General features: G+C 40.0%; 1 protein-coding gene across 2 annotated transcripts in view; it reads right to left on the bottom strand.

Moving 5' to 3' along the window:
* Nucleotides 1-12,033, bottom strand: part of RASEF (RAS and EF-hand domain containing) — a 48,140-nt gene that overhangs the window by 15,660 nt on the left and 20,447 nt on the right. Inside the window, exons 4-11 of one of the 2 annotated variants that reach the window (XM_048504648.1) lie at nucleotides 11,503-11,598; nucleotides 9,323-9,400; nucleotides 7,399-7,514; nucleotides 7,234-7,302; nucleotides 6,710-6,794; nucleotides 3,029-3,114; nucleotides 1,315-1,549; nucleotides 64-201 (exon numbers count right to left, since the gene is read on the bottom strand). In XM_048504648.1, the coding sequence (XP_048360605.1) occupies nucleotides 64-201; nucleotides 1,315-1,549; nucleotides 3,029-3,114; nucleotides 6,710-6,794; nucleotides 7,234-7,302; nucleotides 7,399-7,514; nucleotides 9,323-9,400; nucleotides 11,503-11,598 (903 nt within the window). The remainder of the gene's footprint in view (nucleotides 1-63; nucleotides 202-1,314; nucleotides 1,550-3,028; nucleotides 3,115-6,709; nucleotides 6,795-7,233; nucleotides 7,303-7,398; nucleotides 7,515-9,322; nucleotides 9,401-11,502; nucleotides 11,599-12,033) is intronic. The other variant, XM_048504650.1, reaches the window with a different exon arrangement.

Here is a 12,033-nt window from a genome sequence, read left to right as displayed (position 1 = left end):
GTAGCTCTTTGCATCTCAGCCTTTGTGTTAAAGACTTCAGTGTGAGTACTTTGCATTAATTACCTGTGGAGAGATGGCAGAGATGCACTTCCTTGTGGAAGCTCCAGAACTGCTTCGACTGACTGGTTGGCATGGTTTCCAATCTAACACCGTACTTACTTCGTCAGGGCTATATACTTCTTCATCTCTGATATCTGGGACCTACATAAACCAGCAAATATTATCTTCAATAATAATTATGTTAGTTGGTGGCTCTAGGGGAGAGAGCAGAGTCAACCAAAACTGAGCGTTTTCCCACTTACCTTCTGCCCCACGCTACTGTAGCCAGGAGCGAGCCACGCTACTGTAACCCGGGAGCGAGCCAGAAATGACGCATGCTGAGAGTAGCGCACGGCATAGGGGGCTATGAGTAAGTGGGGAAACGCCCACTGTAAACAGAAAGGCCCCTTCCGCACATGCAGAATAATACACTTTCAATCCACTTTCACAATTGTTTGCAAGTGGATTTTGCCATTCTGCACAGCTGCAAAGTGCATTGAAAGTAGATTGAAAGTGCATTATTCTGCATGTGCAGAAGGGCCCAAAGTTAAGGGGTAACAAAAAACACATACAGCCAAATAACTGACAAGCAGAGACCTGCCTCAGACCAAAGATATTTTCCCATAGAAACCTTCCACCAAATAACACTCCAAATAAATATGACAACTGCTTAAAGGAGAAATAGCCATCAGAGACATACCTAACATGTGGTTGCAGGGTTGATTCTAGAACCCCCCACCTTTTCACATTTAACTTTAAATACTTGATGAAAGCTTTTGTCAGGCCTTTGGTTAAGAAGTGTGGTCTAATTCCCCACCCCTCCTTTCTGCTCTGGTTACTAGAAATGTTCCTATGTTGGGTTTTGGTGCTTTTACTTCTATAGTTTTTTTAAATATTTTTTCAAGGCTGCTAATTTATTGTTTCATTGCTGATTCTTGATAACTTGAGAGAATTGCAGGATATACATATTTCATTAAATTAAATTTTATTCACTATGGTTTGAAATATTTTTTCTAAAATGATGAAAAGTAGTCATATAAATATGCCCACAACAGTCACGAAAAGCATTCAGTTCACTTACATTCGCTGAACCTTTTCCTGTGTGTGAGTTTTCTTTTTTACATTAACTTTTAAAAACCAAATTCAGGCACTTGGCTGACTCTGTCCTATACAAAGATAATAGTTTCACCCCACATACAGCAAGAACTCATTTTTCCCCTCAGAAAACAAAAGAGATACTTTTTTTAAAAAAAATGCAGTAAACGTGGAGCTTACATCTGTATCAGAAGCATCTCCTGCAATGCTTTCCTGTGGACACTGTGACCTTTGAGAAGTCCTTTGATGCTTGGATTCCACTTCTGAGTCATATTCGTTGGAGTCTCTCAAGGTAGACAGGCCGCTGTCAAAGCAGCTTTCAGGCAAGCTGTCTACCTCACAGCTTATCCTCTGCATAGGATCACAAAGTGCCAGAGAATCAAAGTCTTCGTCTACACAGGAGGAATGAGATGACCTGATTGGAACAAAAGGAGAGAGAGCAATTTACATTATTAGTTGCTAATGTTCCTAATCTGGAGGCAGCATCTCTTGGTGCCTGAAAGATGCACAAAACATGTTTTCTGCTACTTTTACTTCCTTTCCAACAACACCCCCCTGACTGCTTCTGTTTTCTCAGCCTCATCCCTCCCTACACACACCCCCCCACAACAAACCTTTAAAGTAACATCCCCTGAAGGCCAGGTCATTGCTCTTGAATCCCTCACCTTAAATGTTTACAGATTATGCTGCTGTAAGAATGATCTTTTCCTTGTCACAGTTGTAATTTGGGGGAGTATGAGAACAAAATCCCTAAGGTGCATATCAACAGCAGAGGTTTTCACCTTTCATTCTCCTTCTATTTGTTTTTGTAAGCACTCAAAAGCTATGTGTGAGCTGTCCCAGAAACAATTCTTAATAGTTTGGCCACATTTTACAATTTTAAAAAGTTATAATAAAATAAGCTTCATAATATAAATTTGGAGCAGTCAAAGTATACATAGGTCTGCTGTTCCTAATTTGTTATGATACACAGGCCATATAAAGTGAATGTCTAATGAACATAGTTAATCATTTTCTAAGCCTACTTTATTATTTCCAAATTCCCTTAAGTATCTTCCTGTAAAAACCACAAAGGAAGCATAACAGAAATTGTTGAAGACTTAAAGTTTTATCTATTACACAATTTTTAAAAAGCTTTCATATCTTACATCTAAATATGTACTGAGGCATACATATTTTACCAGAGATGCGGAGATGTTCCAAGAATCCCACTCTGATATTAATAGAAAATTCAAGTGTTTCTGCACAGTCCAAATATCCCAGGTTGAGCAAGGGTAATATCCCAGTTTGGCCCAGATGTTTGCATGGTTCTTGGTTCTAAAGTGGTTTTGTCCCATGATATTTTCCTCATCCCTGGATTTTCAAAAATTGCCAGTTTGGCAATTCTTTTCAAAAATCCTGCATTGAACCTGCTACCGTGCAAGCACTAAGGGAACAGAACCAGTTTATTTTTCCCACCCCGCCACCTGATCTTCCCACAGCCTTGATCTCCCCACCTGACGTCATGTCAGTTTTCAGCTCTGCTGAGTCGTCGACCATTACAGCCCGCCCTTCCTAAAACGTTCCCCCAAGCACGTTTTCTGTTGATAGTATCGACCAGGTGCCATTTTGCCTGGGTAAATTAGGTGTGGAGTCCCAAAATATTCCCATTAGTATTCTTCAATAATGCTGATCTCTTAATGGAAGATTCATTGCCTGAATGTACCAACAAGGCACATGTAGCAACTGTCATGCTTCCATAGCAATCTAATCCTAAACAACTGCTTGCATGGAAGTAAATCTCAACATTTTCACCCCATCTGATCACAGGTTGTGTGCACCCTAGCCTCACAGCCTTAAATTGTAACTCTTATTTCAAATTTTACAATATCAGTGGCACAAATATCAAGCCTACCTGTCATATCGTGTATTTTGAGGAGACTGGCCTCCATTACATTTGTTTCTGGAGACTGTGTTCCCAGGAGAAGAGTTGGTTAGACGCTGAAAAATACACACAGGAAGGAAATGTTTCAGTATAGCACAGAACAATGCACATTTTATTTTAACAAGTAGTATTCTAATTTACATTTTCCTAAATAAAGCCCTTTTTGTGGCCTATATTCTTTTCAGCAATGCAGATGTAATGCAGTTCATTGTCACAAAATAATAAGAAATAAAAGGGCCATGCCAGTCAAAGGAGATAAAAAGGCCAAGGGTGCAAAAAAAGGGAGGGAACATATATTTTTATTATGCAGATAAAATTCCTTATGCATTTCAACCAAGAGGCTTCTTCAAGGAAATCTGTTTGGCCCTTTCCTCACAGGCCAATAAACCCAGGATAACAACAGTAAAAAAATGTTTTGGGGGGAACTTCTCATGGATCCCGCCCCCAAAACGAGTCTTCCCCATGTTATTTCTCCCCAACTAGGTTATTCAAGAATCGGACTATCCACAAAATCCTGGTTTGCAGTCACTTCCAAGCGAACGGCTGCACAGTCTTTTTTTTTTAACTTCCCGGTGTCCATCTGCATAGCCATGCAGGTGCAAATGGTTGTAACGTCAGACAGAATGGCGATGGGGGTTCACGCATGCATGCCTGCGCAGCTATGCATCACTGGGAGGTAAATTTAAAAAATACGTGCCTCTGTGCGAAGGCATGCGCCCTGGCCAATTCGCTAGCTGACCATGGGACAGCCAGCCATGCAAATGGTTCGGGGCCACACCAGATTCATTTATCCCAGCTGCACACCACTTTACATTTGTTGTGCGGAAAGAGCCTTAGTCTTGCAAAGAGTATAAGTTCAGTAGCCACTGCAAAACTAACAGATTCCCCTGAAGAAGTCTCTGGGCAAAACTTTTATCTGAACAATAAATTGCATTTTTACCTGCTTTGCACCATCAGCTTTATTTTTTATTTCCTCCTACAAAATAACGGACAGTGGGGGATGGGCTCAGTGGAAGGGCCTCTGCTTTGCATACAGAATCCCCAACATCTCCAGTGAAAAGGGACCAGAAAAACCTCTGCCTGAGACAATACTGATCTTGATGGACCAAGTCCAAATTTGAGTCGTCCCAAAGGTTGCATAGTCTGTAATCTATGTGGGTTTTCTACACTGTGTTAAAGGTATACATTTCATATTAGAGAAGCTATTTATGTTTTTGAAATTGACCTTGTGCTGTTATGTAAGAAATATTTGATTGGAATTGGAACAGTTGGGGTGAAGCTTGTTATTTAGCATCACTGTTTATGTAAATTTCACTGAAGTTAATCATTGAAGTATTCAGTCCTGTTTGACTGCAAACCATATATTGTGTAATTTTGCACTGTTTCATCATGGCAGCTTCATATGCCTTCATATTTACATAACCACAGGCAGGAAAACATGAAAGAAATATTGGATTATTGTTGAGATTTAAAATACAGCTGTGTTGACCCTTAATGCTATTTCTGGATCCTGATGATCAGATGCATCTATAACTCATAAACCCAGGTTTTCCCAGTCCCTAGTCTAGGAATCAATGGTAACCACATATGTGTGCTTTAACCTGCCTCAACAAAGCAAACAAGAACCATTTCAGGCTGCTCATGTCATACAATTGGCTTCCCACAGTTTGTCAGAGGGGAAGGAAAAGACCTGTGCTCCGCAGGATACATGCCACATTTGTGAATGCACTGTGAAAGCATTATGTGATGGCACCATTGCACATACAGATGGTGAACCATGAAGACAAATTGAAACAGTGTACATAGATGTTGAACAAAGTTTCCCATCTTACTCTATAACAAAACTTGGTTGTTAATTCAAGTAAAATTTATTAAGTCAAACATTTACACCTCTTTTCTCCTGAAGACAACATACAATTCATGATACCCAGATAATAAATAAAAATACATATGGGTACTCGAGTTCACACAAGAATAGAAATCTGTTCTCAGAAACTTTGCCATAAAACTAGACTGCATTATTTTACTGATATTTCATGATTTCTTATATTAGATTATAACCATTAAAATATTTCAATTCTGCAGGGATTCAAAGAGGCAGTTCTTGAAGAAACCATCTTTGGATCCTATCAATCTGTCCAAATACCACCCAGCACAACAACCCTGGAGTTGAAATTGGCTCTGAACCCATTTCAATCTGGCTTCTGACCTGGCCTTGAGATAGAGGTGGAACTGGTCATCTTCACAGACAGTCTCCATAGACAGCTAAATTAATGTAGGTCAGTGCTATTATTACTGCTGGACCTGATGCATTGTTTGACATGGTTGATTATGATTACTGAATCACTCCCTCACTGATACTGTTATACATGGAACAGTCATGTGCAGTCTCATTTCTCCAAGATCAAGGACAGAGGGTGGCACAAGAGGAAATAGTGTCACCATGATACCCTTTGGCATGTGGAGTCACTCAGGGAGCAATCCCCTCCCCAATATTATTTAACATTTACATGTGTCCCTTGCCCAGCCAGTCTGGAGCTGATGCTGATGACACCCAGCTGTATTTGTTGATGGGAGGCTGGCCAGATGCTGCCACTGATGTACTGACCAATTGTCTGGAGGCCCTGATGAAGCAGCTAAGACAGAGCTGGCTGAAACTGAATCCACCAAAGGTGGAGGTTCTGTGGCTTGGCTAGGGAGACCTTGGATTGGGGTGCCGGTTCCCAACTCTAATGTGCAATTAACTCCAGCATTGACTGTCTGGAGTTTGGCTGTGACTCTGAATGCCTCCCTTTCACTGGAGGCACAGGTCACAAATGTAACCATTTTTCTATCTTTGCTAGGTTAGGCAATTGGTGCCCTTCCTATCTTGCCCTGATATAGCTACAATGAACCATGCACAGTCATCTCCACATTAGACTACTATAACTCCCTCTGCACAGGGCTACCCTTGAGGCTGCTTCAAAAACTTCAGCTGGTCTAGAGTGTGGTGGTGTGGGTCTTTACAGGCACCCCATGGAGAGTGCATATGCAACCAGTTCTCTGCCGACTGCACTGGCTCCAGGTTGAGGCTGGACCACGGTACCTTCAGGACTCACAGTGAGTGCTATGCTCAGCTGGAAACAACTCACTGGTGGTCCCTGTCCCAAAAAGCATCCAGCTGTCCTCAACCAGAGCCAGAGCCTTCTCAAATCTGGTCATGGCCTGGTGGAACTCTTTATCAAGTGAGACCTAGACCACGTAGAATTTGATGCAATTCTGCAAGGCCTGTAAGATTGAGACGTTCTACCAAGCCTAGAGTTGAAGACAGTGATGGTTTACATCTGAGCTGACCTCCCTCCCTTTGCTTTTGTCTATTTATCCATATAACCAGTGCTTCATTTCAATCCCCATTCCCTCCTTACTGAGGGTTCTGTATTTTCTGTATTGTTCCTCCATTCACTTATTCTTCCCCTCTTCAACTGGTTCTCCATTATTGTAATACAGTTAAAGGGAGCCACTGGAATTTCAATAGATATTAAGGATTTTAGATTGTAAACGATGTGATTTTGATTGCTATTGGAATTTGTCATGAGCCACCCAGAGTGGATAGAAGTCAAAGAATAAAGATAGCACACAATCAAACATATTAGTTTTAAAGTTAGTAACTACCAGAGATCTGTTGTATATGCTCCAGCTGTTCTCTAATGCACTTCGTAAGCCATCATTGCTGTCATAAAGTTTTCTGTTTGCTGACCTAACAAACAAGGAAAATAACATTCATATGAAAATGAAGTCAAAGATGAGGATTGGGGTATTTAGCAAAAGGTATTGAAAGGCAGTCTTTCACCCTTAGGAAAATTCCTATGAAATGGCCAGTAACCAATATTGAACAACCAGTAGCAATAAAGAAAATCATTAATTCAGCACCTCATTCCATTTAACATCCTCTATTGTGTAAAAAGAGGCATAAAAATAGGTAAAGATTTTCCTATAATATTTGCCATTTAATAGTCAATATATCCTCCTAGGATTGGGCTACCTGTTCTAAGGGTGTATACTCTCCCCAAATTCATTCTACATTGTGAGGTTTTGAAAAAAGGACTGGAATCAGTAAGTTTGCTACAATGTTTCTTGCTTATTTTTCAATAGATGACCACTTTTTACATATAAAAAAGGAACTGAAGGTAGCTTACTGCAGTATTTCTATCTGTCTTTCCAAGCTACCTCTGTCTTCAGTGTATTCTCTGATCATTTCCAGGTCTCTAAAATCCAAAATTAATATAATTATGTTAATTATGATAAATATCCACTTCACTAAACAACTATTTTCTATCAATATAATTATGAAAGACTCTTACCTCTCTGAATTTAAACTCTGATCAGCAAGATCACTTTTCAAAGTATCTAACTCACTCTGAAGGAAAGAAATATTTGTCTGCGCTTCCATTAGATCTTTTTTAAGTTTCTGGTTGTCCTAAAATTAAACCAAGAAATTTTAAATTATTCATCAGACCACTTTAAAGAGAAACACTGTTGTTACTAAGCTTTTTTAAAAGTTACATGAAAAAGCAGCAAATTTTGAAATGGTAATATAGAAACACAAAATCTGTGATTTTGCTCATAAGAATAGGATCTACACATCAAAGCCGTTTAAATGTATTTCCAGTGTAGGAATAAGAAATTACAATGAGCAACAGTGAACACAATGAAATTAACGGGCTGGAGGGGCTGCCCAGTCCAGACCCCTGGAGTGGCCAGGAACAGCATTGCTTGGCTCCACCCTACCACCTCCAGAAGGATTTTCAGTGGCATGGAGAGGCAACAAAATCTCCTTGCATCCAAAGGGCCCTCTGTGAAGTTCAAAAGGGTAGCACGTCCAAGAGCCAGGCACAGGTGTTCTGGTAGGAAAAAGCCAGGGCAGAAGCTGACTAACTTCGGCTCCACCCCTGGTCATAGCAGTTTCTCCACTATGGCAGCAGAGCTGGGGGACACAGTGGCACTAACATGATGCAGAGTATGGTAGCCATCATGGAGGTCATGAATGGCTACCCACCAGCAGATTTGCCCCACTGCCTTGGGGAGGGCTTTGGGGAGGGCAAATCTGCTGGCATAGGGCCCTGCCGCCTCCACAACTCCCTTCGGCTTCCTCCCTCTGGACTGGGCCATAAGTCTCCTTAGGATTGAATTGTAAATGATACTGGAGGAATTGATTTTAATGGTTTTATAATGTAATTTTATCTTGTATATTTTAAAATGTTAGCCACCTTGGTGGCTCTTGTAAGGACAGAAATGTGGGATACAGATTTTGTAATAATAATAATTATAACAGCAACAATTAGCCAACAACAAGAGATCCAGCATGGTGTAGTAGTTAAGTGTGGAGAACCAGGTTTGATTTCCCACTCCTCCACATGAACAACGGACTCTTATCTGGTGAACTGGATTTGTTTCTCCACTTCTACAGAGGAAGCCTGCTGGATGACCTTGGGTTAGTCACAGTTCTTTGGAACTCTCTCAGCCCCCCTCCCCCCACCTCACAAGGTGTCTGTTATGGGGAGAGGAAGGGAAAGGAGTTTGAGACTCCTTCCAGGAGAGAAAGGTAGGGTATGATTCCAAACTCATCATCATCTTCTTCATTTTAGAGAGAGGTCATGTGATTGTGTATGTTTATCTATGTACACACACATATATACACACACATACACATTTACTCCACAATGCTATTAATCTTCCACAAACCTTGACAAATTTCAATAAAATGCAATTAACCAGTCTAACATTTAAAAATGGTAGCTGGAAAACAGGTAAGATATGCTGAAAAGGGCCAGGCTGAAGTAGCACCCCAAGGCAGTAACTTTTCCCACCTAGCATAGTCCAGTCCAGCTTGGTATACAATATCTCTTCTCAACAGACTAGAAAGATTTCTTTTTGGCATTCCATGATGTCTAACATCATCTTTTTCTATTCTCCATGACTTTTTTATTTTATTTAAACAAGAAGATTACTGGATTAACTTGAAAGCTCACTGTTTTGCATCATTTTACTTGGTCTTCACAAATGGATTCTCTCTGGCCTCTCCCACACAGGCAGAATAATGCATTTTCAATCCACTTTCAATCCACTTTGCAGTTGGATTTTACAGTGCAGAATAGCAAAATCCACTTTCAAACAATCATGGAAGTGGATTGAAAGTGCTTTATTCTGCATGTGCGGAAGGGGCCATACTGTTGCCATTTAGGATTTCTGTCCACCATGAGGAAGAAAGTCAAAGGAAAGTCATACCAATGTCAGATCATGTATCCTGTTCTTTAGCAGAACCAAATCTCCTTTGTGATTGATGTTTTTAGATTGTTCTTCAAGCTGAAATAGTAAAGAAAGTGTATTTGATGCAACAACAAAGTTGAAGAACTGACAAAGTTGAAAATGCACAGAATTCAGTAGAAAGGGACCAAGCCACCCATGAAAGTCCAGTATACGTCTTCCTATGCATTATTTCCCCTCTCCTACTCCAGTCCCCCTAAAGCCGTGGTGGCGAACCTTCGGCACTTCAGATGTTATGGACAACAATTCCCATCAGCCCCTGCCAGCATGGCCAATTGGAGTGCCAAAGGTTCGCCACCACTGCCCTAAAGGGTTCCCCTTCCATGCTATTCTTAAAGATCCACTAGCCTAGGAACAAAATTTTTGTGAGCACAGCAAGCTGTCACAGGAAGTTGGGAAGCAGCTTACCAACCCAATGTTTTTATGAATTCTGTTGAGCCAACTTAAAATATAAGGCCTTGAAATATATAGGCTACAAAAAGAAAATTACTCTTCCGGTTCAGACCAACTTTAGCCACTTGCAGCTAATATGAAATTGTTCTTTCAGTTCACGAAGAGTTCTCAAACAGCCAGCACCAAGAGATCTTTAACCACTACAGGTAACCAGGCAGATAGTTGAGTGGTCGGTTTTCTGGCTATTTCGTATATGTAAACAATACAAATAGTACTTAGAATGATAAAGGTTAACTCTAAAGATTTTTTTCTTCTCCAAAACTTAGCTATTACAATTGTCAGTTTTGAAGAAAATGAATAAACAAATGAAATTTTGCCTCAACACCATAACAAAAGATAAAATGTTGTATGCTTGTTGATGAAAAGTTCATTTGCCCCATGAGGGAAACAATCATAAATGGGGAGAGCTGCCTTCAGTGCTTCACAATACCCTTCTCTGTCAACTAAAGGACTTGATTCTTGTGATAAAACTGCCAACTCCAGTTTGAGAAATTCCTGAGATTCTGGGGCAGAGGCTGGAAAGGTTAGGGTTTGTGTGATGCCATATTGTCTACCCTCTGAAGAAACTGGTTTTTTAAACAGGGAAACTGAATTCTGTAGTCTGGAGATCTGTAATTCCAGATCTCTAGGCCTCACTTGTGGTCCAAGCAATTGTATTTATTAATTAAAATAATTCTATTATTGTGGTAAAACTGCCAGTTTGAGAAATTGCTAGAGATGTTGGGCAGAGGCTGGAAAGGTTAGGGTTTGTGTGATGCCATATTTTCTGCCCTCTAAAAATACTGGAGATTTTTAACAAGAAAACTGAATTCTGTTGTCTAGAGATCTGTAATTCCAGATCTCCAGGCCTCACCTATGGCCCAAGCAATTTTATTTTATTAAAATAGTTCTTGCCTTTCCTCATGGTTCAAGGCAGCTTCCTGGAAGAGGAAGCCTAAACCTCACATGCCAAAGCCTAATCCTTCAGAAACAGCATTTACCATATCAGACAGTATGTTTTGTTCATGGTCTGCTCCAAAAGTAAATGCTTGCAAAGAAAAGGGGAGAAAAAACTTGACCCTAACTAAATCATTATTACTGTAAAAGTCCAGCTAACTAAAATACAAAATTATCAAAAACATATTTATTTAGTGTACACACTATACAGAATAAAAATGGCTAGTTAAAAACAGAGGTTCTGGAAACCAGACCCCAATACATATTAAATATAAATCTCGTAAATAACACCACAAGTGTCATTATAATTTATATATATACCAAATGACCAACAAAACCATAGGTTATAGTCCTTAGGGCCTTCCTCAGTGGTCCAAGAGAAAAGATTTTTAAAAACAAACATTCAACAGTAGATGTATAAATCCAAACCAGGAGTTGCTTTCTCATCTGTTGTTCAATGGATAAGGATGAGGTGGGCCAAAGTCCTCCTTCTATACCAGGGGTCTGCAACCTGCGGCTCTCCAGATGTTCATGGACTACAATTCCCATCAGCCCCTGCCACCATGGCCAATTGGAGAGCCGCAGGTTGCAGACCCCTGTTCTATACTAATTGCATAAACAACTGGAATCTTCAAATTTCAAATCGGATATTGGATTATCAGTTTACCTGAATGTGAGTATCATCAATTGTGCAAAGAAGAAGTGTCCCAAAGTCAGTGCTACATACCATTCCAAAAGTCACTCCTACCTACCATTTTAAGTTTCTTTACTGTCACTTGGAGGTCGCCAACTTCAGATTCATACTTCTGCTTCAGATCATTCAGAGTCTCTTCTGCCTTGCGTTTTTCCTACAATATTGTACATTTTTGTTAAATTTCAAGTGGCAACCTCAAATAAGCTCCCTTGTACTTTCTATACTGGGCAAATGTATAAGGTTGCTACAGTATGTTACAAAATGACTGCAAGCTTGGAAGCAACCAAAGCAAGGAAATCCCACAGTACTAAAACATGATGTGCAATCTCTGCATCACAGGTCAGTACAGTATCAGTAATGACAAAGTGCATGGTAACCATTAAAATTTATAATACAGGACTATCCCACAAAGTAAATATCACAGTGACTTTGAATTTACATTTGGGGTGTTTTACTTTTGAAAATATGTGGAGCTATAACTGTAGAAATACAAATCAAGATAAGCTTAATTTCAGAGAATAATAAAGAGAAATAATCCATCCCCACCCAAATACTAATACCCTGATAGTGAACTGATGTATACTTAGCC

The sequence above is a fragment of the Sphaerodactylus townsendi genome, linkage group LG07 (genome assembly GCF_021028975.2).
Source record: "Sphaerodactylus townsendi isolate TG3544 linkage group LG07, MPM_Stown_v2.3, whole genome shotgun sequence".
Classification (NCBI taxonomy): domain Eukaryota; kingdom Metazoa; phylum Chordata; class Lepidosauria; order Squamata; family Sphaerodactylidae; genus Sphaerodactylus; species Sphaerodactylus townsendi.
The sequence above is the reverse complement of the archived record's forward strand: the minus strand, read 5'-3'. Positions and strand labels throughout refer to the sequence as shown.